We start from the raw sequence: 23,752 nt of genomic DNA on the forward strand, positions 1-23,752 counted from the left end.
TACCATATGGTAAAGAATAGGTCATGAGGAAAATATTTTGTGTGTGTTAGGAAAGCCACGGGAGATAACCGAAACAGCTGACTTGAAATCACTGTAGAACGAATCTCCACTGTGCATGATAGAATCCGACCAGTTTGAGAATTTCTTTTAAACTGTGAATACCTTTTTTCTACTCCATAAACTTGATTCATGTCTTAATGGTCTCGTGTGAATTTTCAAGTAATTTTTTTCAAGAAGGAGGCAATGAGTAGTATCTTTCTGAGTCCTAGTATGTTATGTTACCTTGACACAATGAAGACAACTTGGTCAGGAATAAAATTTATTTTAGCAGAGCTTTAATGAAATGAGTGATTCCTTGGTACTTTGTCTTAGGATTTCTAGCTGTATATTTACTTTAAATGCTTCAATAACTTAATCTTTCCCATAGCTTCCATTTACCCCATTCTTGCTAATGACTATTTCTCTTGTTAAAGTAGGTAGTTTAGGTTTTTGGTTCCTACTGGAAGCTGATTTTTCTTGATTTTTCAGGCAAAAGTAGAATAGGCCTACCTCTAACATTTTGGTGGTATCTGAAATAATACAAAATGGAATCCAACATCCTAGTTCTCTAAATATTTTTAAATTGTAAATCAGTTTAACAAACTGGAATAAAACGCCCTCTTAACAAATACATTCATATTGACAAAATTAAAAATGTTTTAAAACTGAATGTTAAAGATTACTTACCCAACCTAGGCAACATATAGCAAGACCTCATCTCTACAAAAAATTTTAAAAATAGCTAGGCATAGTGGCATGCACCTGTACTCCCAGATACTTGGGAGACTGAAATGGAAGGATTACTTGAACCCAGGAGTTTGAGGCTGCAGTGAGCCATGATCATGTCACTATACTCCAGCTTGAGAGACAGAGTGAGGCCCTGACCAAAAAAAGATTTTTAGCCCCAGTTTACTGAGTGTTTTTCCAAATATTTCCAAACATCAACTGATAAAAACCTATGATTGTTTTCTTTAGCCTGTTAATATCATGGATTGCTGTCTTATTCTAGTTTCTATTGCTATAGCAGAATACTGTACATTGGATAATTTCTAAAGAAATAAAAATTATTTCTTAACAGTTCTGAAGTCCAAGAGCAAGGTGCCAGTATCTGGTAAGGGCCTTCTTGCTGTGTCAAAACATGGCAAAGGGCATCACATAAAACCACCAGTCCCATCATGGCGACCCTACCTGCCCAGATTATTTTAGCCGAACTACCTCCCAAAGTCCATACTTCCAATCAACATGAATTTAGGGAGTAAAATTCCAACACATGAAATTTGGGAGACACATTCAAGCCGTAGCAATCATCGTTTTTCAAATATTGAATGAGTCTTGCTTATTCCTGGAATAATCTCCACTTGGTCTTAGTGTGTAATTCTTTTTAATATATTGCTGGTTAGGACTTGACAATATTTTGCTGAAGATTCTTGCCACTGTTCACTAGGGATACCAGTCTCTAGTTTTCTTTTTGTAAAGTAATGCTGGCCTCATAAAATGAGTTGGAAATTGTCATCTTCTGTTATCTGGAAGAGATTATATAGAATGGTAGAATTTTTCAATAAGTCATCTACTTACACCTGGAGATTTCTTTTTGAGAAATTTTAAATGTACTAGTTTAACCTATTAATAGTTACAGGACTGTTAAATGTTTTCGTAATTTGTGGTTTTCATTAAATTGCTCCTCTACTTTTGTTAAATTTATGTAATTTTTTAAAGAATATCTCTTTATTATCCTTTTAATGTTTGCGGGATCCATAGTAATATCTCTCATTTATGACATTGGTAGTTTTATCAATCTTGCAAGAAGGTGTATCAACTGTGTTCATCTTTTTTTTGTTTTTATGAGTTGGAGTCTCACTCTGTAGCCCAGGCTGGAGTGCAGTGGCACACTCATGGCCACCGCAGCCTCTACCTGCTGGGCTCAAGTGATCCTTCCACCTCAGCCTTCCAAGTAGCTGGAACTAAAAGCACACACCACCACGTCCAGCTAATTTTTTTATTTATTGTAGAGATTTATCTCGCCAAGTTGCCCAGGCTGGTCTTGAACCCATGGGCTCAGGCAATCCTCTCATCTCGGCCTCTCGAAGTGCTGGGATTATAGATGTGAGCCATCAAGACCAGCTTGGGCAGGACTCAAGACCAGCCTGGGCAACTTGGTGAGACCTCATCTCTACAATAAATTAAAAAATAACAGGTGTGGTAACATGCACCTATAGTTCCAGCTACTTGGAAGGTTAAAGCAGAAGGATCAACCGAGCCCAGCAGTTCGATGCTGTGGTGGCCATGAGTGTGCCACTGTGACAGAGTGAGACCAAAAATTTCTAGTATGGTTCCATTATGGACAGAGAATGTACTTTGTATTATTTCAGTTACTGTACATTTTTCAGTTTATGACCCAGAATATGATCTATCTTGGTGAATGTTCTATAGCTACATTTTAGTTTTAATGAATTATCTGTTGTATGGGGGTGTAAATGCCGATTAAATCCGATTTCTTTTTTTTTTTTTGAGTTGGAGTCTCATTCTGTCACCCAGGCTGGAGTGTAGGGGCATGCTCCCGGCCACCTCAGCCTAGGCCTGCTGGGCTCTGGCGATCCTTCCACCTCTGCCTTCAAAATAGCTGGAACTACAGGCATGCACCACTATGCCTGGCTATTTTTTTTTTTTTTGGCCATGTCCAGCTAATTTTTTTTTTTTTGTAGAGATGGGGACTTCCTAAGCTGCACAGACTGGTCTCAAACCCGAGGCTCAGGCAATCCTCTCACCTCGGCTTCCCAAAGTGCTGGGATTATAGGCGTGAGCCACCGTGGCTGGCCAGATCCCATTTCTTGGTGTTCTGTGCTATATAGCCTTACCACTATATTGTCATTTGTCTATTTTTTTTTCTTTTAGTTCTGCTAGTTTTTACTTCATGTATTTTAAAGCTCCATTATTTGGTTTATGCACACATTTAAGGTGGCTATGTCTCCTTGGCATATCGCCCCTTTTATTGTTGTGTAGTGTTCCCCTCTGTCCCTGATAATTTCCTTTAAATTCTACGTTATCTGATAATAGTATAGCTACTAAAACTGGCATTTGTTTGATATATCTTTTCACTCCTTTATTCTAAACCTCCCTATATAGCTGTATTAGAAATGTATTTCAAGTAGACATCATAGAGTTAGGGTATTCTTAAAATTTGTTTTTTAATGAATAAAATTCATGTATTCCCTCCCTATTCTTTTTTTTCATTTGTTTCCCTTTTCCTGCCTTCCTGTGGATTACCTGAAATTTTTTTAGTATTTCATTTTGCCTTGTCTGTCATTTTTTAAAGCCATATCTCCATAGGTTTTTGGGGGGAGTGTTACTCTGTGGATTACAGTAGACATGTGTAACTTATCACAGTCAACTAGTATCAATATTTTATTACTTCTTGTGCTGTACTTTACTACCATTAAGGTACATTTACCCTCTCTGTTTTATAGTTTTTTTAAATATTTCCTTTACAGACACTGGGAACCATGTCAGACAATATAATTTTGCTTTCAGCCATCTACCATTTTTAATTTAAAGCTCAAGGACAGTCTTATTATATTTACCAAAATGTCTGCCCATTCTGTTCTTTCCTGATGTTCCAAGCTTCCTTCTTCTATCTTTTTAAAAAGAAAAACTTCCTTCAACATTTTTTAAACTTAATACTTTATTTTTAAAATAAGTTTTAGGTCTACAGAAAAACTGAGCATAAAGTACAGAGTTCTCAGATACCCCTTTGCCTACCTCCCACCAGTTTTCTCCACTAGTAACATTTTGCATAATGGTGTACATTTGTTGCAATTGATGAGCCAATGTTGATGCTTCATTATTAAAGTGCATAGTTTACATTAGGATTTGCTCTTGGTGTTGGTCATTTTGACAAATATATGACAGCTGCCCACCATGACCATATCATAGAGAATGCTTTTACTGTTCTAAAACATCCCATGTTCCACTTATTCCTCCCCCTCCCCTTGGCAACCACCGTGTATGTAGTTTGCCTTTTCCAGAATGTTGTATAGTTGGAGTCATAAGGTGTGTGGGTAGCTTTTTCGGGTTGGATTCTTCAACTTAGTGCCGGAGTCCAGCTCCAGCGGCTCAGGGTTTCCTGAAGGAGGGACGGCGTTGGCGCAGGAGAAAAAACTTGGACACTGACTCTGCTGCAAGCAGGACAAATGCCGATTTATTGTCTTCTCCAACTCCTTTTATACCCTAGGTTTTGGCTTGAGACGAAAACATGCTTTTTGTTTTCAAGGCAATCAGTCTCAATTTAATGGACCGGACAGGCAATGTATCTTTGTTCATCCTGTTTTGATCTTAAAACATTATCATCCTAAACATTAACTATAAATTTTACAAACCTCTAACATTTTTTAATGATTACCATTTCTTAATGTCCATAAAAAACTTACTTATTCCTATAACTATTACATTATAAATCACTACCAAGTTCTAAGCACTGTAATTGTCACATAGATTAGCAAGTCACGCCTGTGACCATCATACAGCAATTTGCAATTAACTGGGTTAAAACAACATTTTCAAGGTTTCTTAGCCGCAAGTTGGCCTGACTAGTTTTCCCTAATTTCACACCTGGTGTTTACAGTCTGCGTCAATTATCTCCTGCCAGGGAGAATGAGCTTCAACGTTTGCAAAACAAAAGGCCTCCCAGGCTCAAGTCACCTTAGTCACAATTCCTTAACCAAATTACGAGCCTCCTTAACAAAGGGAAGTAAAACCAAGGGTGCTCTAATGGAAGAGTATACTTCTAACAAAGTAAATCCTTCTTTTACTAAACACTACTATTTGGTAAAAATTATTTTTCCCATATAGAACTCTTTACATCTTCCAAGTCCCAGGTTTCCAGTGGCGAGATAGAGAGTGGAGGTAGAAGAAGCAGGGCCGATAGCTGCCCAGAGTTGCCCTGCAACCTGGGGTCTTCGGCCTTCCGGATCCTGTCAACATGAAGGCCTCTGAGGCTGGCTCCCGATAACTTAGCCATATGCATTGAAGGGTTACTTCATGTCTTTTCATGGCTTGGGAGTTCATTTCCTGTATTGCTCTTTAGTGTTCCATCGTATAGATATAATGCAGTTTATCCACCTATTGAAGGATATCTTGGTAACTTCCAAGTTTTGGCAATTGTGAATAAAGCTGCTATAAACATTATGTGCAGGTTCTTGTGTGGATATATTTTCAAATCATCTGGATAAATGCCAAGGAATGTAATTGTTAGATGATACGGTAGGTGCATTTATTTCTGTAAGAAATTGCCAAACTGTCTTCCCAAGTTGTTTTTACATTCCCACAGCAATGAATGAGAGTTCCTGTTGCTCCACATCTTCATCAACATTTGGTATTGTCCAGGTCTCAGATTTTAGCTATTCTAAGGGGTATAGTGGTATCTCATTGTTTTAATTTGTAATTCCCTGACATATGATCTTAAGTACCTTTTCATATGCTTATTTGCCAGCTGTAAATCTTTGGTGAGTTGCTTAGTTTTTTGTCCCCTTTTAAAATTGAGTTGTTTTCTAATTGCTGAGATTTAAGAGCTCTTTATATATGTTGGATTATCAATCCTTTTGCATTTATTTATGTTTTACAAAGTTCTTCCTCTCTACAGGTTATCTTTTTATTCTCTTAACACTGTCTTTCACAGAATGGGAATTTTTAATGATAATGAAGTTCAATTTACCATTTGTTTCTTTCACGGTTTGTGCTTTTTGTGTTGTATCTAAAAAGTTATTACCTAATCTAAGGTTACCTAGATTTTCTCCTATATCATCTTTTTTTTTTTTTTTTTTTTTTGAGTTGGAGTCTCACTCTGTCGCCCAGACTGGAGTGCAGTGGCCGCTCCCGGCCACCGCAGCCTCGACCTGCTGGGTTCCGGCGATCCTTCTGTCTCAGCCTTCCGAGTAGCCGGAATTACAGGCGCACGCTACCACGCCCACCTGATTTTTTGATTTATTGTAGAGTTGAGGTCTCCCCTGCCCAGGCGGGTCTCGAACCCACGGGCTCAGGCAATCCACTCACCTCAGCCTCCCAAAGGCATGGGATTACAGGCTGAGCCACCGAGCCTGGCTCTTATGTCATCTTATAGTTTTTTAGTGTTGTATTTTATAGTGAGGTCTAACTTTCCAAATTAAATGAATATTTCTTAATTTTTGTTGATTTCTAACCTATTATGCCACAATTAAAAAACTCACTGTATATAACTTAAGCTCTTCAAAATGTAATGAAACTTGCTTTGTGGCCCAGAAAATAGTCAAGTAGTTGTAAATATTTTATGTGCTTGAAAAGAATGTATATGCTGAAATTGTTAGTGTCCTATATATGCCATTATGTTAAACTACTGTCATTAAAATTTTCTGCACTTTTACTGATGTGTGTCTATTTTTCCTACCAGATACTGAGAGATGGTGTTTAAGTCTCACACTATGATTTTTAATTTAATTTCTTATATTTCTGCCAACTTTTGCTTCATATAATTTAAGACCATACATATTGTTGGAGAATGTATAGAGGGGTGCCCAAAACGTGTATATATATTTTAAATATGATGTTCGCTCAAAAGATGGCATTAAATGAATGCTAGCATTCCCATGCAGCAGGCAGGACAGTCAAAATGGCAGAAGCACATTTGAGTGAGCATCATACTACACATTGCTACTATAATTCAACTTCGAAAAGTAATTCATAGATGTCTTAAAACGTACACATTTTTTGGCATCCTTGTATTTAAAATGGTTAAATCTTCCTAGTTAAATGAAACATTCATCACTGTGTAGGCACTCTCTTTATCCCCAGGCATATCTTTGATCATAAAGACTATTTTATCTAATATCGATATATCTCCAAGGAGTGAATGCTATGATGTTCTGCCCTCACCCCACCATCAGGACTGAAGGACTTCCTTAGGAGTGCCACCAGATGATAACCCTCACCCATCAGCCTCTATAGGAACTGTCCTCAGTTGTATTCAGGGAGCCATCTTACCCACTTCCTCTTCCTAGAGGCATCTGGATCCCGTGACTGGTCCAAACAGGCTTGTAAAGGCACAGCCCTCTTGCTAAAGCTTCCTTCTCTCCCCCCTCTCTTCTGGGACTCCAATTAAATCCTTGCATTCTCTATGCTTCCTTGTAGGCAGAATCTTCTAGCTTCTCTTCTGGTTCTCCAATATCTCTTTAAACTCTTATCTAGTGTTAAACCCTGGCTAGGCACAGTGACTCAGTCACATAATCCCAGCACTGAGAGAGGCTGAGGTGGGAGGATTGCTTGAGCCCAGGCATTCCAGACCAGTCTGGCCAACACAGTGAGACTTCGCCTCTTCCGAAAAATCAGAAAATTAGTGGGGTGAGGTGGTATGCACCTGTAGTCCTAGCTGCTTGGGAGGCTGAGGCAGAAGGATCGCCTGAGCCCAGGAGGTTGAGACTGTGGTGAGCAGTGATTGTGCCATCACACTCCAGCCTGAGGGAAAGAGTATGACCACATATCAAAAAAAAAAAACCCAGCTCTATAATCCCTAGATTTTTCTTTTCTTTTCTTTTTTGTTTTGAGTTGAAGTCTCACTCTGTTGCCCAGACTGGAGTGCAGTGGCTGCTCCCGGCCACTGCAGCCTCGACCTGCTGGGCTCTGGCAATCCTTCCGCCTCAGCCTTCCAAGTAGCTTGAACTACAGGTGCGCACTATCACGCCCGGCTAATTTTTTGGTGTATTGTAGAGATGAGGTCTCGCCAAGTTACCCAGGCGGCTCTCGAACCCGCGGGCTCAGACAATCCACTCACCTCAGCCTCCCAAAGGCACGGGATTACAGGCTGAGTCACTGAGCCCGGCGATTTTTATTTTCATTCTCGTTGATGTTTGTAGTTTCTATATTGCGTTTTAAATTTAGGCTTTATCTCTAAACAGCAATAATTCTATTACTGTCTATACCTGATAACTTTAGTCTCTGGAGTCCCTGTGTTTGCTTTTTCTATATCACAATTCTATGTTCGAAATAACAGAACTAAGGGGATGACACCTGCCTCCAGAGAGAGGTTGTGCTTCCTCCTGCCAGGACTTTGATATGCTAGAATCCCAGGGAGCAAAGCTTAAGGTCTTTCAGGTTCACACTCCCACTCCAGAGTAAGCCTCTTGGTTATCAATGATTTAGGTACTAAACTGACTCACTGTTTAGCACTGTCAGTCCACCAACTAGCTCCTCCTCTCTGCTGCTTCTCAAAGCTCAGAGAAAATGCAGCAGCAATTTGGGATAAGGAATGGAGCAAAGAAGCAGATGCACCCTGCTGCTTCCAGAGACGCTACTCCCCAGCTCTTTCCTCTTCCATCACTAGCTTGAGTGGAAATCCAGCAAAGAGGTCTTTGATTGGTGTATCCTCAGAGAGAGGTCTCTGACTGGTGTTTCCCATCACACAGCTCTATCTTAGCTACAAGGAATGATGGGAAAGTAAGCATCTTAAGGTTTCAGTATTGTAGGCAGAATTTCAAGATGGCCCCAGCTCACCCCTCCGTGGTTTTACATCTGTGTTTATATGTTTCACAGCAAAGGAAAAAAAATTGGGGGGGGGGGGGCTTCAGGGTCTCACTCTGCCACCCAGGCTGGAGTACAGTGGCACCATCACAGCTTACTGCAGCCTTGACCTCCTGGGCTCAGGAGATCCTCCTGCCTCAGCCCCCAATTTGCTCCAGCCCCACATAGCTGGAGACTACAGGCATGTGACACCACATTGGTTAATATTTTTATTTTTTAGAGATGCGGTTTCATGATGTTGCTGGCCTCGAACTTCTGGGTTCAAGCAGTCTGCCTGCCTCAGCCTCCCAATGTGCTGGAATTACAAGTATGAGCCACCACACCTGGCCTGTATATGTTTTTTAAAGCAGAGTTTTCCTTCCCCGGGTAGCCTCAGAGAAATTCCAAGTAGGAAAAGGATTCAACATGTCTATTGCTGCCTTTAAGATGGAAGGAGTGGCAAGGAATACAAATGTTCTCTTGAAGTCAGGGGCGGCCCCCAGCTGACAACAAGCAAATGGGACCTCACATCTGCAATTCGCGAATTCTGCCAATAACAGTAATGGCTTGAAAGAAGACACCAGAGGCTCCTGAGGAGAAAGCAGCCAGCCCGCACTTCAATTTCAGCCCTGGGGACTCTGAGCAGAGAACTCAGCCATGCCATCCTGGACTTCTGACCACAGAACAGTGAGATAGTCCATGGGTGTTGTTTTAAGCCCCCCAACTTGCGGCAGCTTGCTGTGCAGCAATGGAAAACACAGGAGTCATTCTTTGCTTTCCACCAAGACTCACAAGGTGGCAACATTTCACAAGCACCAAGGTTCAGACAGTGGGTGGCCAAAATGGACAACAAGATATGCTCCAGGGACAATCAGCAGTAAGGAAACTGCACTACTGAAAATAAGCTATTAAGGCCTGCTGTTTTGTGGCAACTTTGAGAAGAAACAGCACAGCCTCTCTCCTGGAAACATTCTAGTCTTCCAGGACAGCTGATGCCAGCGTGGACCCAAAGACACAAGATGAGTCCCTGCAATATCAGTGATAGACAATTGAGGACTAACAGGATGTTGGTTTCCCCAGAGACAGGCTGCATTTCCTTCTGCCAGAACCTGAATGTGCTGGAAGCCCAGAGAGCAAAGCTTTAGGTCGTTCAGGTTCATGCCCCACCCCAGAGAACTTGGATTTGGCCCCAAATCCAGAAAACCATGCACTTCACTGAAGACAATCTAGAGTAAATTACATCACAAAAGCATCAAAGGACACATATATACAAAATCTTTATAAAGTCACATACTTTGTTGAAAGTGTACAAGCAGTCTCAATTTATTGGGACAAAAAAGTGAACATTTTTTTGTTCTTCAGGAATGAAGTCACTATACAATTCAAAGACGGTGTTCACAGAAACTGCAAACTAGGTTTGAAATAAAACACTATGTCATGTTAAAACAATTCACGGTTGAAACTAAACACTGTGAATGTGTTAAGTACCTGCTGTGTAACAATGCTTTATCTAATAGCATTAATCTACTCGCTAAATAAGACTTTGATTTATATGATGCACGTGTTTCCAAAACTGTTTAACAGATCCACTTATAAATTAATTCATAGGATTCACAGAGTTGCCTTTTAGCTCTAACTGGGATTTAGCAAAAATCCTGTGACAAAATGATCTCCTTGCAAGCAACAAATTTACTTTCCCTCTTAAATAAAACATGACATTAGATTACAACTTGTTGGCCTCACCTCTAAAAAGTCTATGACATTATGAAAAAAACAGACTTCTTATTTTGCAAACCTTGAAACATCTCTTACTGTAGTACACTGCAATGTCCTTATGAAAATAGTTGTCCAGACCTCAAGGAACTCGGGTCTGAAATGTCTTTTTTTTTTTTTTGGAGTCGAGGACTCACTCGGTTGCCCAGGCTGGAGTATGGTGGCACGATCACGGATCACTGCAGCCTCCACCTCCTGGGCTTAAATGACCCTCCTGCCTCAGCCTCCCAAGTAGCTGGGATTATAGGTGCATAACCACCAGGCCCTGCTAATTTTTTTGATTGTAGAGACAAGGTCTCGCTATGTTGCCCAAGCTGGTCTTCAACTCCTGGGCTCAAGTAATCCTGCCTCGGCCTCCCAAAGTGCTGGAATTACAGGTGTGAGCCACAGTGCCCAGCCTGGAATGTCTTTTACAACCAGAATGTGTGTACAGGTCCAAGGGCAGAAGCCCCCAGTCCCCCCCACTGGCTCACTGCTGAGGTAATGGCAGAGGGAGTGTGAGGCAGGCACAATTACCACCACACTGGGCTTCTGGAACCTTACTCACAATTTGGGTGACTAGTTAGTAGCCAGCAGCTGAGATATGTCACACATAGACTGAGTCCTCCAATAAAGTACACTCTGTCAAAGACAATGGAGTCGAGAGGGAATATAGCAGCCAGTAATTTCTCCCCCTCTGTCTTCCAAACTCTCATCATCTCTATGAAACTATGAAACAACTTTTCTCTCTCCTTGCACTAGTGGAAGAAATAAAGTTCCACAGAAACTCACCATTGAGAGAGACCCCGAATGCAGCCAGTAAAGCCTTTAGTGCAAACAATGGATTTCCACTAAGGTCAAAGGGTTTCAGTTGGGTAGTGTGCTGGTGTCTTGATGTTCTTGAAGGTCTACTTGTACCTTCCTTGAGATTGTTATGGCGTGTTCCAGCTCCTTTTCCATTAAGAAACTGGAGTAGGAACAGTCAAAAACTGACCACAGCCTCATGTTGGTTTCTCATCACCTTATTTGGGAAGATTTAAGGAAAAGTGGAAAGTAGGATTCCTGTCATGTGTTCAGGGTTCTCACGTATGTTAATCATCTGAATTCTGCATTGTTTAAAGTAACCAGGGTTTATTAGGCTATACTTATTTAAGATCGGTCTAGGTGAGATGGAGTTTTTTTTTTTTAAGTTGGAGTCTCACTCTGTTGCCCAGGCTGAATTGCAGTGGCACACTCACAGCCACCCCAGCATTGACCTGCTGGGTTCCCGTGACCCTTCCACCTCAGCCTTCCAAGCAACCAGAACTACAGGCATGCGCTACCACACCTGGTTAATTTTTTATTTATTGTAGAGATGAGGTCTCACCAAGTTGCCTGGGCTGGTCTTGAACTCGCGGGCTCAAGCAATCCACTTGCCGCAGACTCCCAAAGTGCTGGGATTACAGGCTGAGCCACTGAGTCCGGCCGAGATGAATTTTTAAAAAGTCTTTAAAGTAAGGTTCTACCCTCCAAGGCTCAGGATATCCTCCCGCCTCAGCCTCTCGAGTAGCTGAGACTGCAGGTGCACAGTGCCACACCCAGTTAATTTTTTTATTTTTTGTAGAGATGAGTTCTTGCTATGTTGCCCAGGCTGGTCTCAAACTCCTGGATTCAAGCAATCCTCCAGGCTCAGTTTCTCAAAGTCCCTTGAGTACAGGCGTGAGCACTGCACCCAGTTACTTTCCTTCTAATGTGGAAAAAGGTGACAAAAATAGTGTCATGTCTCTTTTCTGGGAAGGTTTAGAAAAACAGAACAGCTCACCTTCTGAACTTCACCTTTTGAAATGAGCATAGCATTAGAATCAGATGTAAAAAAAAATATGATGCAGGAAAACTATTTACAAAACTGGATATTCCTTAAAGACACAAAATCTTACTATTACCGGAACCATATAAAGGAGATGCTGAAGGAATAAGAGTGACCTCAGTGAAGTGAGGACAGAGAAAACTAGGACCCAGCATCCAGCACACATTTTTCTGGAACTAGAAGGGTTGCTGAGACCTCTTGACCCCGGATGTGGGCTGCTCGGCTGTTCTGGAACCTCAGGAGATTCGTGAGGGGATGGTCATGTAAAAACTGAGCTGTGTGGGCTAACGGGGTCCAGCAGCTGTTCTCCTGACAGAATAGAACAACCTGGCAAGCTTCAAGGCGGGTGTTTTCATTCTTTTAATTAAATAGGCTGTGATAACATTAACAACAAAAGCAGCCCAGAACCAACCAGCCCACCGCATGTAGTGCAAATCTCGCCTCACAGAAGGCCGCCCGACAGGCTACACGTTGGTCTCCAGGCCTAGCAAGCGTCCCATCCTCTCTACATTCTTATCGATCGTAGCTTGACACGTTATCTCCTTGGCACATTCCATGGGAAACCAGCCCCTCTCTCCGTCTCGCAGGCGTTCCCCCTCATACCAGCCTGCAAAAAGAACAGAGTCCGCATCGGGCACCAAGCATCAGGAGTGTGCCCGGCTCCTAGGAGGGGGGGAGATGAGCTCAGAGGCGGCATCCCTCTCCAGGCTGGGTGCCAAGAGTCAGGAAAGGTGGGAAGACAAAAGTCGGACAGGGAAAGATTTCAAGGAAGACAGAACAGGAGCAGAGGTCATGAAGGGAGGAGGCTGAGTGGGGAGCTTGGGCTGAGCCGGGATGTTTTGGGTAGAGGAAGCAGAAGACAACCATTTTTTGGAAGTAAGTAAGAAACTTTGGAGGTGAGAACGAGGTCACTGGGGGACTAGGAGGGAAAGACAACTTCATGGTTTCCTTTTAAATGACAAACCATGAAATTGGTTTGTTTCAAAAACAAGTATAGACTGACTGGATGTGGTGGCTCATACCTATAATCCCAGCACTTTGGGAGGCTAAGGAGGGAGGACAGCTTGAGCCTGAGAGTTTGAGACCAGCTGGGACAACGTAGCTAGACCTTGTCTCTACTACAAATTAAAAAATAAAAAAAAAATAAAGCCAGGCATGTGCCCGTAGTCTCAGCTACTTGGGAGGCTGAAGTGGAAGGATCACCTGAGGCCAAGAGGTCGAGGTTACAGTGAGTCATGATCGTGCCACTGCACTCCAGCCTGGGTGACAGAGAGACCTCGAGTCTTCTCCCCTCAGAGTGCAGATAAATGATAAGAGTGGAGAGATAGAGGCAGGTGCATGTGAGGAAGCAGAAGGAAAAGCATATAGAAGAGGGTGTTCAGTAAAGTTTTCTAATATTTCAAAGTTCCCCAGATACCTGTCTCAGTCCTCTCTAGGCCTCTGGGAAGCCACTAACTTAGGAAATAAAGTCCCAGGGAAGAAGAAAAGGAATAAGAACAGAGAAGCAGCAAAGTTAACCTTAGAAACGAGAAGCAGCACACGTGATTTCCAACATTCAGGCATCAGGACTCAGAACATGGGCATTCATGGCCAATGAGACTCTGGGGTCTGTGGTGCCCTGAATCCTGGACCCCAAGTTCCCTGTAAGGACACCCTCACTCACCGTCGCTGACACGCTGATAAATGAGCACCACGTCTGCCACCTGCAAAGACAGTTCATCTGGCTGCTTGGCAGTAAACGACCTGATGATTTCCACCTGGGTCAGGGCTGCGGTGGAAAGAGGACGCACTGAGTTTCCAGCAGCAAAAGGGAAACAAGACACATATCCTCCCACAGCACACATGTACTCAGTCTTTCTGTGCAGTTCAGGGCCAGCTAGACACTCCCTTACTTGGCTACAAGTCCCAGAATGTTAGAAGCTCAGATTTGAGAGGGCTTCGATGATGTATGATTTCCTCAGGAATAGCTTGATCGAAAGTCATTAGTCATGTCAAACAACGAGGCAGAAAACAGCCACCGTGCATTGGGGAAACTGAGGCGAGAAAGAGTGGGTAATGTGCCAAGGTCATGCAGCTGATGACAAAATCTGCAACAGACCCGGTCTTCCTGGCTCTCATCCAGTGTGTTTCCCCATTTCAGTGACAATGCATGAATTTCTAAAGAAGTTTAGAAATAAAAAGAGCTCTGGCTGGGCATGGTGGCTCATGCCTATAATCTCAGCACTTCAGGAGGCCGAGGCAGGAGGATCACTTGAACCCAGGAGTTTGAGGTAACAGTGACCTATGATCATGCTACTGCACTCCAATCTGGGCAACAGAGTGAGACCCTGTCCCTAAAATTAAAAAAAAAAATTTTTTTTATGAAAATAAATAAAAGTAGCTCCAATCAAAAGCTTAGAAGACAGTTTAGAGTTCCCCCAAAATGCTGACATGTGACTTCTTACTTAGATAATTTGTTTTTTAATATAAAACTTGATTCTAGGGAACTTTCAAACCAATCACGCTTTGACTCTAAGCTTAAAGCTATGCTTTTTGAGCGCTCCAGGATAATCAGTTTTGCTGCCCTAATTCTTTGGATTTGACCTTCCAACTAGAATCAACCAAAGAAGCCTAACATCAAAGTTAGGGAGCTAATAAGCACATGGCACCACCCTCCACTGCACCACTTTCCTAGCTCTCTGGAAGAATGAGATACACCTTCTTAAAAGGTCAAAAGGAATGGTTAAGTAATTTTCTTTTAGGTTAAAAATACTTTTCAGCTTAGATTCAGACTGTCAGTATGGAGAAGGTTTAAATGTGCAACCACTGCCCACTAAAAAGAGCTCAAATGGTAAAAGAGTTACAGTTTCAGTAGGGCTTTCAACGTGTACTATTTTACTATTTAACTTGATATTCACAATAACCCCATGTTGCATATAATGATATACCTGACTTGCAGAGGGTTACATGGGCTTCGGAGGACTAAGCAATGATTTGCCACGTTTACACAACAAAGAAACGCACCTTGGATTTGAACTCAGACCCCCTGACTTCCCAAGCAGGGATCACACTGCTTTGATGCAAGGTAGAAGAAAGAAAACCTTGAAGGAAAGCAAGGGTGGTGGTGGTGTCATTCACCAGCGTCCAGCAGGGGGCAGAGCCCCTCCATGTACCCGAGGGCTGCCACGGGGAACTTACAGGTTCGGTCCGCAGGGGGCTTCCCGCTGCTGTGTCCCAGGGCGGTTATCCAGCGGGCTCGCTCGCTCCTAAACACAGAGGGCAGATCCGATTGAGAAAGTCAAGGTGTTTAGACACGGAACGAAGTATATTCTATCTAGACAGCCACTCTCTGAAAACTGGAGCACTTCACTAGAGAGGCCTGGGACTGGATTTCAAAACAAGGTAAGGGTAGTTTTCAAATGGATAGTTTGGGAAATCTAAAATAGGCAGAAAATTAATCTTTGTTAAAAGGTTCTAAATGAATCTGGCTTAGTTATGGATCAAATGGAGCTTATGTGATAATTCATTGAAAATTCTTTAATTTATTTACTTATTTATTTAAAGTTGGGATCTCTGTCACCCAGGCTGGAGTGCAGCGGCATAATCAAGGCTCACCACAGCCTTGACCTGCTGGGTTCAGGCGATCCTCCCACCTCAGCCTCCTCAGTAGCTGGGACTGCAGGCATATGCCACCATGCCTGGCTGATTTTTTATTTTTTTCTAGAGACGACGTCTCATTATGGCTGTCCAGGCTGGTCTCAAACTCCTGGGCTCAAGTAATCTTCCTGCTTCGGTCTCCCAAAGTGCTGGGATTATAGGCGTGAGCCACTGCATTCAGCCAGACAGTTTAAAATTTAATAGTTGATTACGCTAATACATTACAAGCACAGAAAGGTCTTTAGCACATTCACAATCTGATGTTTCGCAGTTCAGAAAGGTAAATTTCATTTTAAAAAATTCCTAGTAAAGCAATGTCTCCACTTCTTCCTCTTCCCACATTTTGGAAAAGAAGATAAGAAACAGCATATTTAAAGTTGTCTCATCTCTCATACCTAATTTTGCTAAATATGAGCTTTATTGAAATAGACATTCTTTGACAATTTTTAGACTGTTCTCAAATGCTTAGAATGGTTTAATGAGTAAAGAAGAGAAAGAAACTAACCAAGGCTTTCTATACAATAATAAACTCTAATTACATGAAACAAAATCATTATTTAACTAAAGGATCAAATGTTTCAGATAAGTGAGCACTGTTCCATATAATAGAGTCACTCTAGTTTTTTATTTTGAGAACTGTTAGGACTGTAGCTAATTAAATGAAACACACACACACACACACACACACACACTTTTAAATCTCTAAAGCATTCATTAAAGCCACAGCCATGTCACACACAGTGCCTGACATCCATTATTTCACATAATCCTCCCAAAAGTCAATTTGGAAGATGCAAAGACTACACAGAAGGTCCGACGTAAGCAATACAAACCAAGGTCAATTTCTACGCCACTCTACCTTCTTAAGAATAAAAGGGCCAGGCGTGGTGGCTCACGACTGAAATCCCAGCACTTTGGGAGGCTGAGGTGGGAGGATTGTTTGAGCCCAGGAGTTCAAGACCAGCCTGGGCAATAGAGCGAGGCCTTGTCTCTACAAAAAATCAAAAAATTAGCTGCACGTGGTGGTGCATGCCTGTAGTCCCAGCTACTTAGGAGGCTGAGGTGTAAGGATCGCCTGAGCCCAGGAGGTCGAGGCTGCAGTGAGCTGTTATTGTGCCACTGTACTCCAACCTGGGAGACAGAGTGAGACCCCAACGTGAAAGAAAAGTAGAAGAAAAGAGAATAAATGCTTTTATGCCTAACACTTGAAAAAAAATCTTTTCTCTCATAAGAGCCTGTATCCACAGACAGATGATCGCGGCTATCACCCATCTTCACCCCAAGCACATCCTTCCATCCAGGCAGTAGGAGGACTTTAAGCACAGAAGACAGCCCCCTGCCTAGAGTCTTTCCCTAGTTCTTCTCTGTTTTTATCTAGCTACACCCACTCATTATTGTCTTTTTTTTTTTTTTTTGAGAAATACTATACATAACATAAACAGCTAAATGTAAGGGTCTACGGCTCTGTGAGTGTTTGATTTATTATTATTATTACTATTATTTTTGAGACAAGGTCTCACTGTTGCCCAGGCTGGAGTGCAGGGGAGTGATTACAGCTCATGACAGCCTAAGACTCTTGGGCTTGTGCAATCCTTCTACCTCAGCCTCCCAAGTAGCTGGGACTACGGGTACATGCCACCATACCCAGCTAATTTTATTTTTATTTTTGCAGAGACAGGGTCTCGCTACGTTGCCCAGGTTGGCCTCAAACGCTTGGGCTCAAGCAGTCTTCCCACCTGGGCCTCCCGAAGTGCTGGGATTACAGGCATGAGTCACCACACTCACACAGCCACTGTGTTTACTTGTGTATCCTCATGGACACGCACTGCCAGATCAAGACAGGGACATGCCAGGCTGTTCCTGTTGATCCCTTTTCCCAATCAATAACCTCCATCCAAAGGTAACTGCTATTGTGATTTCTATTACTGTGGAATTTCTAACACTATGACTCTTTGTACTTCATGAAAACAAAATGCTCCAGTATAGATACTTTTTTATTTGGCTTCTTTTGTTCAATGTGTCCACTCAATATTGAAAAAATAAGTCTCGCTTCCTCCTCGTTGCCTCCTCTGATGTGAAGGCTAAACCCTTCCACCCCTACCCCAGTCTGATAATTCTGTTCCCAGGGTGTCTCTCTGTACTGTCCCATCATGCTGCTGGTCAACACAAACCTTATAAAGGCAGGCATCTTGTCTGTTTGGTTCAAGTCATTACTTCCAGAACACACCAGACACAAAACAGGGGCTCAGTATATATCTGCTGATAAATGAATCATATCATTCCTTGCATACTGAATCCCAATCATTTATTGATTGCCTGCTTCTCTTTCCAGTTCACAAATGCTGGGAGGGCAGGAATTCTGTCTCGTTCTAAATAATATTATGAGGCATTTATGTGTCAGGTAGGTACTGAGTATCATCTAATCTAACTTTTATAACAATCTTGGGGGAAAAAATTTGAGGGTTAAGCACCTACTCCCAAGCAGAGTGGGATCAAAGAGGTGGTGTTTCCTAGTAGGTGCTTACAAAATAATGGGGGAAAGCAGAAAGGATAAAACTGCCATAATTCTGAAAAATAGTTTTCAAAGACTAAAATGAAGCTGGGCCCTGGTCAAGCTAGTGTGTCGAGTAGTAGCATGCATAATTTATATAGAAACTGATGATACTGTCTTGCTTTTTAAAAACTCTCTCTCTCTCTCTCTCTCTCTCTCTCTCTCTCTCTCTCTATCTCTAACACAGGACAAAAGGGCTCTTCAGTGGTTTTATAAGAAACAAATAAGGCTAGAGGCGTGGTGACTCATGCCTGTAATCCCAGCACTTTGGGAGGCCGAGGAGAGAGGATTGCTTGAGCCCAGGAGTTCAAGAACAGCCTGGGCAACATGGCGAGATCTTATCTCTACAATAAATTTTAAAAGTAAGCCAGCTGTGGTGGTGGGTGATGGTAGTCCCAGCTAATCGGGAGGCTGAGGTGGGAAAATCACCTGAGCCCGGGAGGTTGAGGCTGCAGTGAACCGTGATGGAGCCATAGCACTCCAGCCTGGGCAACAGAGTGAGACTCCAACTCAAAAAAAAAAAAAAAGAAAAGAAGAAGAAAAAGAAAAAGAAAAAGAAACAAAGCACAACTTCCTTTAAAAGAATCCCCAAACAAGCACTTACATTTCAATATTATCTGTTTGTTAGGATAAAATCTATTTTTCACTCAGACTCCACTGGAATTTCCAAAATACAAAACCAACTGGAAACTCAGTATCTCATGGATGGAAGAGCTGCTCGCCAAGAGGACTCTCAAATGATCCATCTGTCTCTGAGCGCCATACCCAAACAAGTAAGACACGGCCCATACACTGTCTTCCTGGAGAGACTTAGATTCTAGCACATATGACTTGCCAGGCAAGGCCCATCTCTGGTGTCAACTGGCCAGCTTCAATGGCGGTTTCACCCTGCCACCCGTTTCCAGAAGTCCAGATGAAACCTTTCCGTCCGGTGGCATCCTGCCTGGATGCTAATGGCATCCCTTAGACACGGCGGCCCCTCACAGAAACTCCAGAGGACAGAACAAGACGCTCCTTGTTGCCCTCGCTGAAAGGAGCCGCTTCTTGAAACTGCTTCAATGGAGTCTGTCCCACCCCCTCTTAGAGGCTGTCAAAACCGCAGGACTTCCCCTGGGGCTTCCATGAGCCCTGCCAAGACGCTGCCCCCACCCCTTGTGCAGCAGAAAGCACTGCATCCCCAAAGCAGGAACCAAGCTCACTCGTTGCAAGATGGAATTCTAAGGACAAGAAAAACCAGGGCATAGACAAACCCATTATGAAACTGAGATATCCAGTCCAGGGCTCACTCCCAGGCGCCTATTTTCTCCAGGGACAATATGAAACAATCAAGATGAATTCACAGTCTACAACACACCGAGTTCACAGACTCTGCCCTTCGCCCAAAGTGTTAGGATAAGTCATGCCACACATGCCACACTAACGTCCATCTGTCGCATACCAACATCCAAGGTCTCCAACCTATGGTAGGTTGGGTGTGCAAAGTCGAATAAAATGGTCCCTTGCTCCTCACAGTCCTCAGTGCAAAGGAGCTGACAGCAGAAAACACACACAAAACCCAATACCGTGTGCAAAGTGCTGAGATGGAGTACTCTACTAAAACCCACCTGACCTAGGTAGAGAAAGATGCTTAGGTTGAGAAGAGACTCTTTGAGTGCAGCAGCATGATCTAAGCTCACAGTAGCCTCAACCTCCTGGATTCTCCCACCTTAGCCTCCCAAGAAGCTAGAACTACAAGCATGTACCACCACGCCCGGCTAACTTTTTAATTTTATTTTGTAGAGACAAGGTCTCGTAATGTTGCCCAGGCTGGTCTTTAATTCCTGGACTCAGATGATTCTCCTGCCTTGGCTTCCCAAAGTGCTGGGATTATAGAGGAACCATCATGCCTGGCTAATTTTTTTATTTTTGATAGACACAGGGTCTGACTATGTTGCCCAGGTTGGTCTCCAAAACCTGGGCTCAAGTGACCCTCATACCTCGGCCTCCCGAAGTGCTGGGATGATAGGTGTGAGCCACCATGCCGGCAGAGACTCTTTTAACTTAAATCTATAAATGTAGTCCTTTCATAACCCCCAAATTCTCTATTCATGGCAGGAAATGATGTCTTTACAGTTTCCTACTCAGTTAGCTGGAGGAGCACTTTGTTCTGTCACTCTAATTAATAAAGCACTGTAGGCTTAAACTTAATTGCAGAAAGGTCAAATATACAGTGAAGTCCAACTTCTAATTGAATATCAGGCCTCAATTAGAAAAGACAGATGTATACTGAGAAAGAAAGCAGGTTGAGCACAGTAGCTCATGCCTCTAATTCAAGCACTCTGGGAGGCCAAGAGGGGAGGACTGCCTGAGCCCAGGGGTTTGAGACCAGCCTGGGCAACATAGCAAGACCCCATCTCTATAAAAAAAAATCAAAAAATTAGCCGGGCATGATGGCATGCACCTGTAGTCCCAGCCGCTTTGGAGGCTGAAGTGGAAGGATCGCCCAAGTCCAGGAGGTAGAGGCTATGGTGAGCTGTGATCTTTCCACTGCCCTTCAACCTAGGCGACAGAGTGAGACCCCGAATAAAAAAAAAAACAAAAATAAAAAAAGCAGGCAGGACTGCGGATGAGATAGCACAGAACGGAGCAGCCACTGAGGACGTGATCACTGATGGGGTTTTCCTGATTTCTCGACAGAAATGAAGAGACTTTAGCTGTTCTCTGACCTTCTTCCATCCCTCCCCAAATGGCATTTGACCAGTTAACTTCTGTGCTTTGTACCTACGGCTCCTTTTGAACTTCTGTACCGATGGCCTTGGAAAAAAGTCCTTTGGGTCCTCATAAGAAGGCCTTTGAAGGGGCCACTTTTGTTCATTCCTTTACACATTCAACTAGATTCATTCAGAAAACTGATCCATGAAAGAAAACCCATGTTATTAAAAAAAAAAAAGTCATCATAAATGTTATGAGATAAGGCCTTATAAAACTAGACAGTAGCTCAACTTACCTAATTTAAAAAAATCTAACCAAAGCACAATATCCCCAGCGCACTAGAAGCATTCTAAAATTTAGACTTGTGTGGCATGTAAATAGTTAAATCAAGTTATTTCTTGTTTATCATATTGAGTAGCTCAGACCTAAAGTCCAGTCCAGAATCCTTAAGTTAACCCAAAGTGGGTCAACTATCTGTTTCCTCACTGATAAAAGACCATCAATTCCCTCCTATCCTACTGAGGTTGGTGATGAAAATCACGTAAGATCAAATAGTTTGATGTGCACAATAAACATGTAATAGACTATTATTGAATTCGGAGTCCAGATCGGACCCCCAAAAATTTCCGTAGCCTGCAATAAGTATATTTTTCCATGTAAATGGTCCTCTTAGCGTTGTGATTTTTCTTAAAGGCTGAAGTATATGACTATGTCAGAGACACTATTTATAATTTTATTCCTTTCCATTTACTTCCTGTTGCTAATTAAATCATTAACAGAAGCAGGAAGCCCTCAGAGACTCCCTGCAAACAATGTCCCTTTATCAGGAGGCCCAGCGACTTGTGTCTGGATGGTTGACAGCACCCCCCACACTCATCAGGCTTTGAGCTCTCTTTATGAGGGAGTAATTACAAGAAGGAGCTTTGATTACAGTTGAAGGTGATCATTCCCTATAACTAAACAGAATGGATGAGGAAAGTGTGCATTCATCCCTGAACACGTCCCAGATGCCTCATCCCGGTATACCGTGGGCCCAAAGGACATCCCGATTCTACTGCAAACGCAGGAATCCAAGGATACCACTTGCCACAGCCTGTCGCCTGTGCCAGCTGCAGCTGTCTGTGCTTCATTTTAATGAGGGCAGACAAAGGGGCTCTCCTGCTCCCACATTCCTCTTGAAAGGCCCAGAGGGAAAAAAAGAATGACAGCGGTAAAACATTCTTCTTTGTCCTCTTACAAAGGGCAGGCTTTTGTAGTTTTCACAGACTACTGTCTCATTAACAATACAATGACTTAGGGTCTGTAATGGCCAAACAGATGTATACACGGCATAGATGTATATCATAAAAACGTTTGACCACATCCTTCATAGCAGAAGCTGGAAAACAAGTGGAATTTGGTTCGGAGAGCTTGCTCCAGCAGCAACAAAAAGGGCAGTGAGCAGAGACGGTGGGAAGCAGTATTTCTCTACATGTAAACACCATTCTATTTATTTAGTCTTGGATATAGAAGCCGATTATATTAATGATGGGTCAATCCCAAAAATATTTATTGGGAACCCGCTGTGTATCAAGCAAGAAAAGGACGAGACTGAGTTTGGGGAGTAGTAATTAAAACAGAGCAGGCCAAACCTGGCTCGGTGGCTCAGCCTGTAATCCCACGCCTTTGGGAGGCTGAGGTGAGTGGATTGCCTGAGCCAGCGGGTTCAAGACCCGCCTGGGCAGCAAGACCTCATCTCTACAATAAATCAAAAAATTAGCCGGGTGTGGTAGTGTGCGCCTGTAATTCCAGCTACTCGGAAGGCTGAGGCGGGAGGATCGCTGGAGCCCAGCAGGTCGAGGCTGCGGTGGCCGGAGCGGCCACTGCACTCCAGTCTGGGCGACAGAGTGAGACTCCAACTCAAAAAAAAAAAAAAACAGAGCAGGACTGATGGGAGGGATGGAGCATGGTTGGAAGGTTGTCGGGGTGTTTCAAAAGATCAGCGATTGCCAGGTCAGTGGCTCAGGCCTGTAATCCCAGCACTTTGAGAGGCCAAGTTGGGAGGATGACTTGAGCCCAGAAGTTAGAGACCAGCCTGGGCAACAGAGTGAGACCTTGTCTCTACAAAAAAGTTAGCCGGGCATAGTGGCATAGTCTCAGCTACTCAGGAGGCTGAGGCAGAAGGATTGCTTGAGCTCAGGAGGTCAAGGCTCTAGTGAACCAGGATCATACCACCACATTTCAGCCTGGGTGACAGATTGAAACTGACTCAAAAAATAAAAAAGCTCAGTGATGTGGTGACCCAGGAAGGAGGCCATGGAATGGAAACGTAGGAAGATGTGACAGACTTCTGCATAAGAAGAACTGGCAGATGAAGGCTCTACCCTGACATAGAAGCATCAAAAATGGCACCCAGTCTCCAGACTGGATAACTTAAAACAGTCAGCGGTGCTGTTTACAGAAATGTGTGTGTCAGGGAGAGCAGCGGGCAGTGGCAGAGACTCGTTTCAATGAGGCTGCATTTCTAAGATAAAGAGAAGAGGAATGGTCACAGACGCGGGAGACAAACCAAGAAAGCACAGAGAAGAGGCTGAGGAAGGGTCATATCAAGAAGGTGTCCCGGCCGGGCTCGGTGCTCAGCCTGTAATCCCAGCACTTTGGGAGGCCGAGGTGAGTGTATTGCCTGAGCCCGCGGGTTTGAGACCCGCCGGGGCAACTTGGCGAGACCTCATCTCTAC

General features: G+C 43.1%; 1 protein-coding gene across 1 annotated transcript in view; it reads right to left on the bottom strand.

Annotated features, from left to right (window-relative positions):
* Positions 1–12,499: 12,499 nt before the first annotated feature.
* The window catches only part of ARHGEF26 (Rho guanine nucleotide exchange factor 26), a 153,165-nt gene continuing 141,912 nt past the window's right edge, over positions 12,500–23,752 (bottom strand). Inside the window, exons 13-15 of the mRNA XM_008065955.2 lie at positions 15,335–15,402; positions 13,821–13,925; positions 12,500–12,764 (exon numbers count right to left, since the gene is read on the bottom strand). Coding sequence (XP_008064146.1) covers positions 12,622–12,764; positions 13,821–13,925; positions 15,335–15,402 — 316 coding nt within the window. The 3' untranslated portion in view covers positions 12,500–12,621. The remainder of the gene's footprint in view (positions 12,765–13,820; positions 13,926–15,334; positions 15,403–23,752) is intronic.

This window comes from Carlito syrichta, unplaced genomic scaffold (genome assembly GCF_000164805.1).
Source record: "Carlito syrichta isolate Samal-C Ts95f unplaced genomic scaffold, Tarsius_syrichta-2.0.1 Scaffold308821, whole genome shotgun sequence".
In the NCBI taxonomy this organism is placed as follows: domain Eukaryota; kingdom Metazoa; phylum Chordata; class Mammalia; order Primates; family Tarsiidae; genus Carlito; species Carlito syrichta.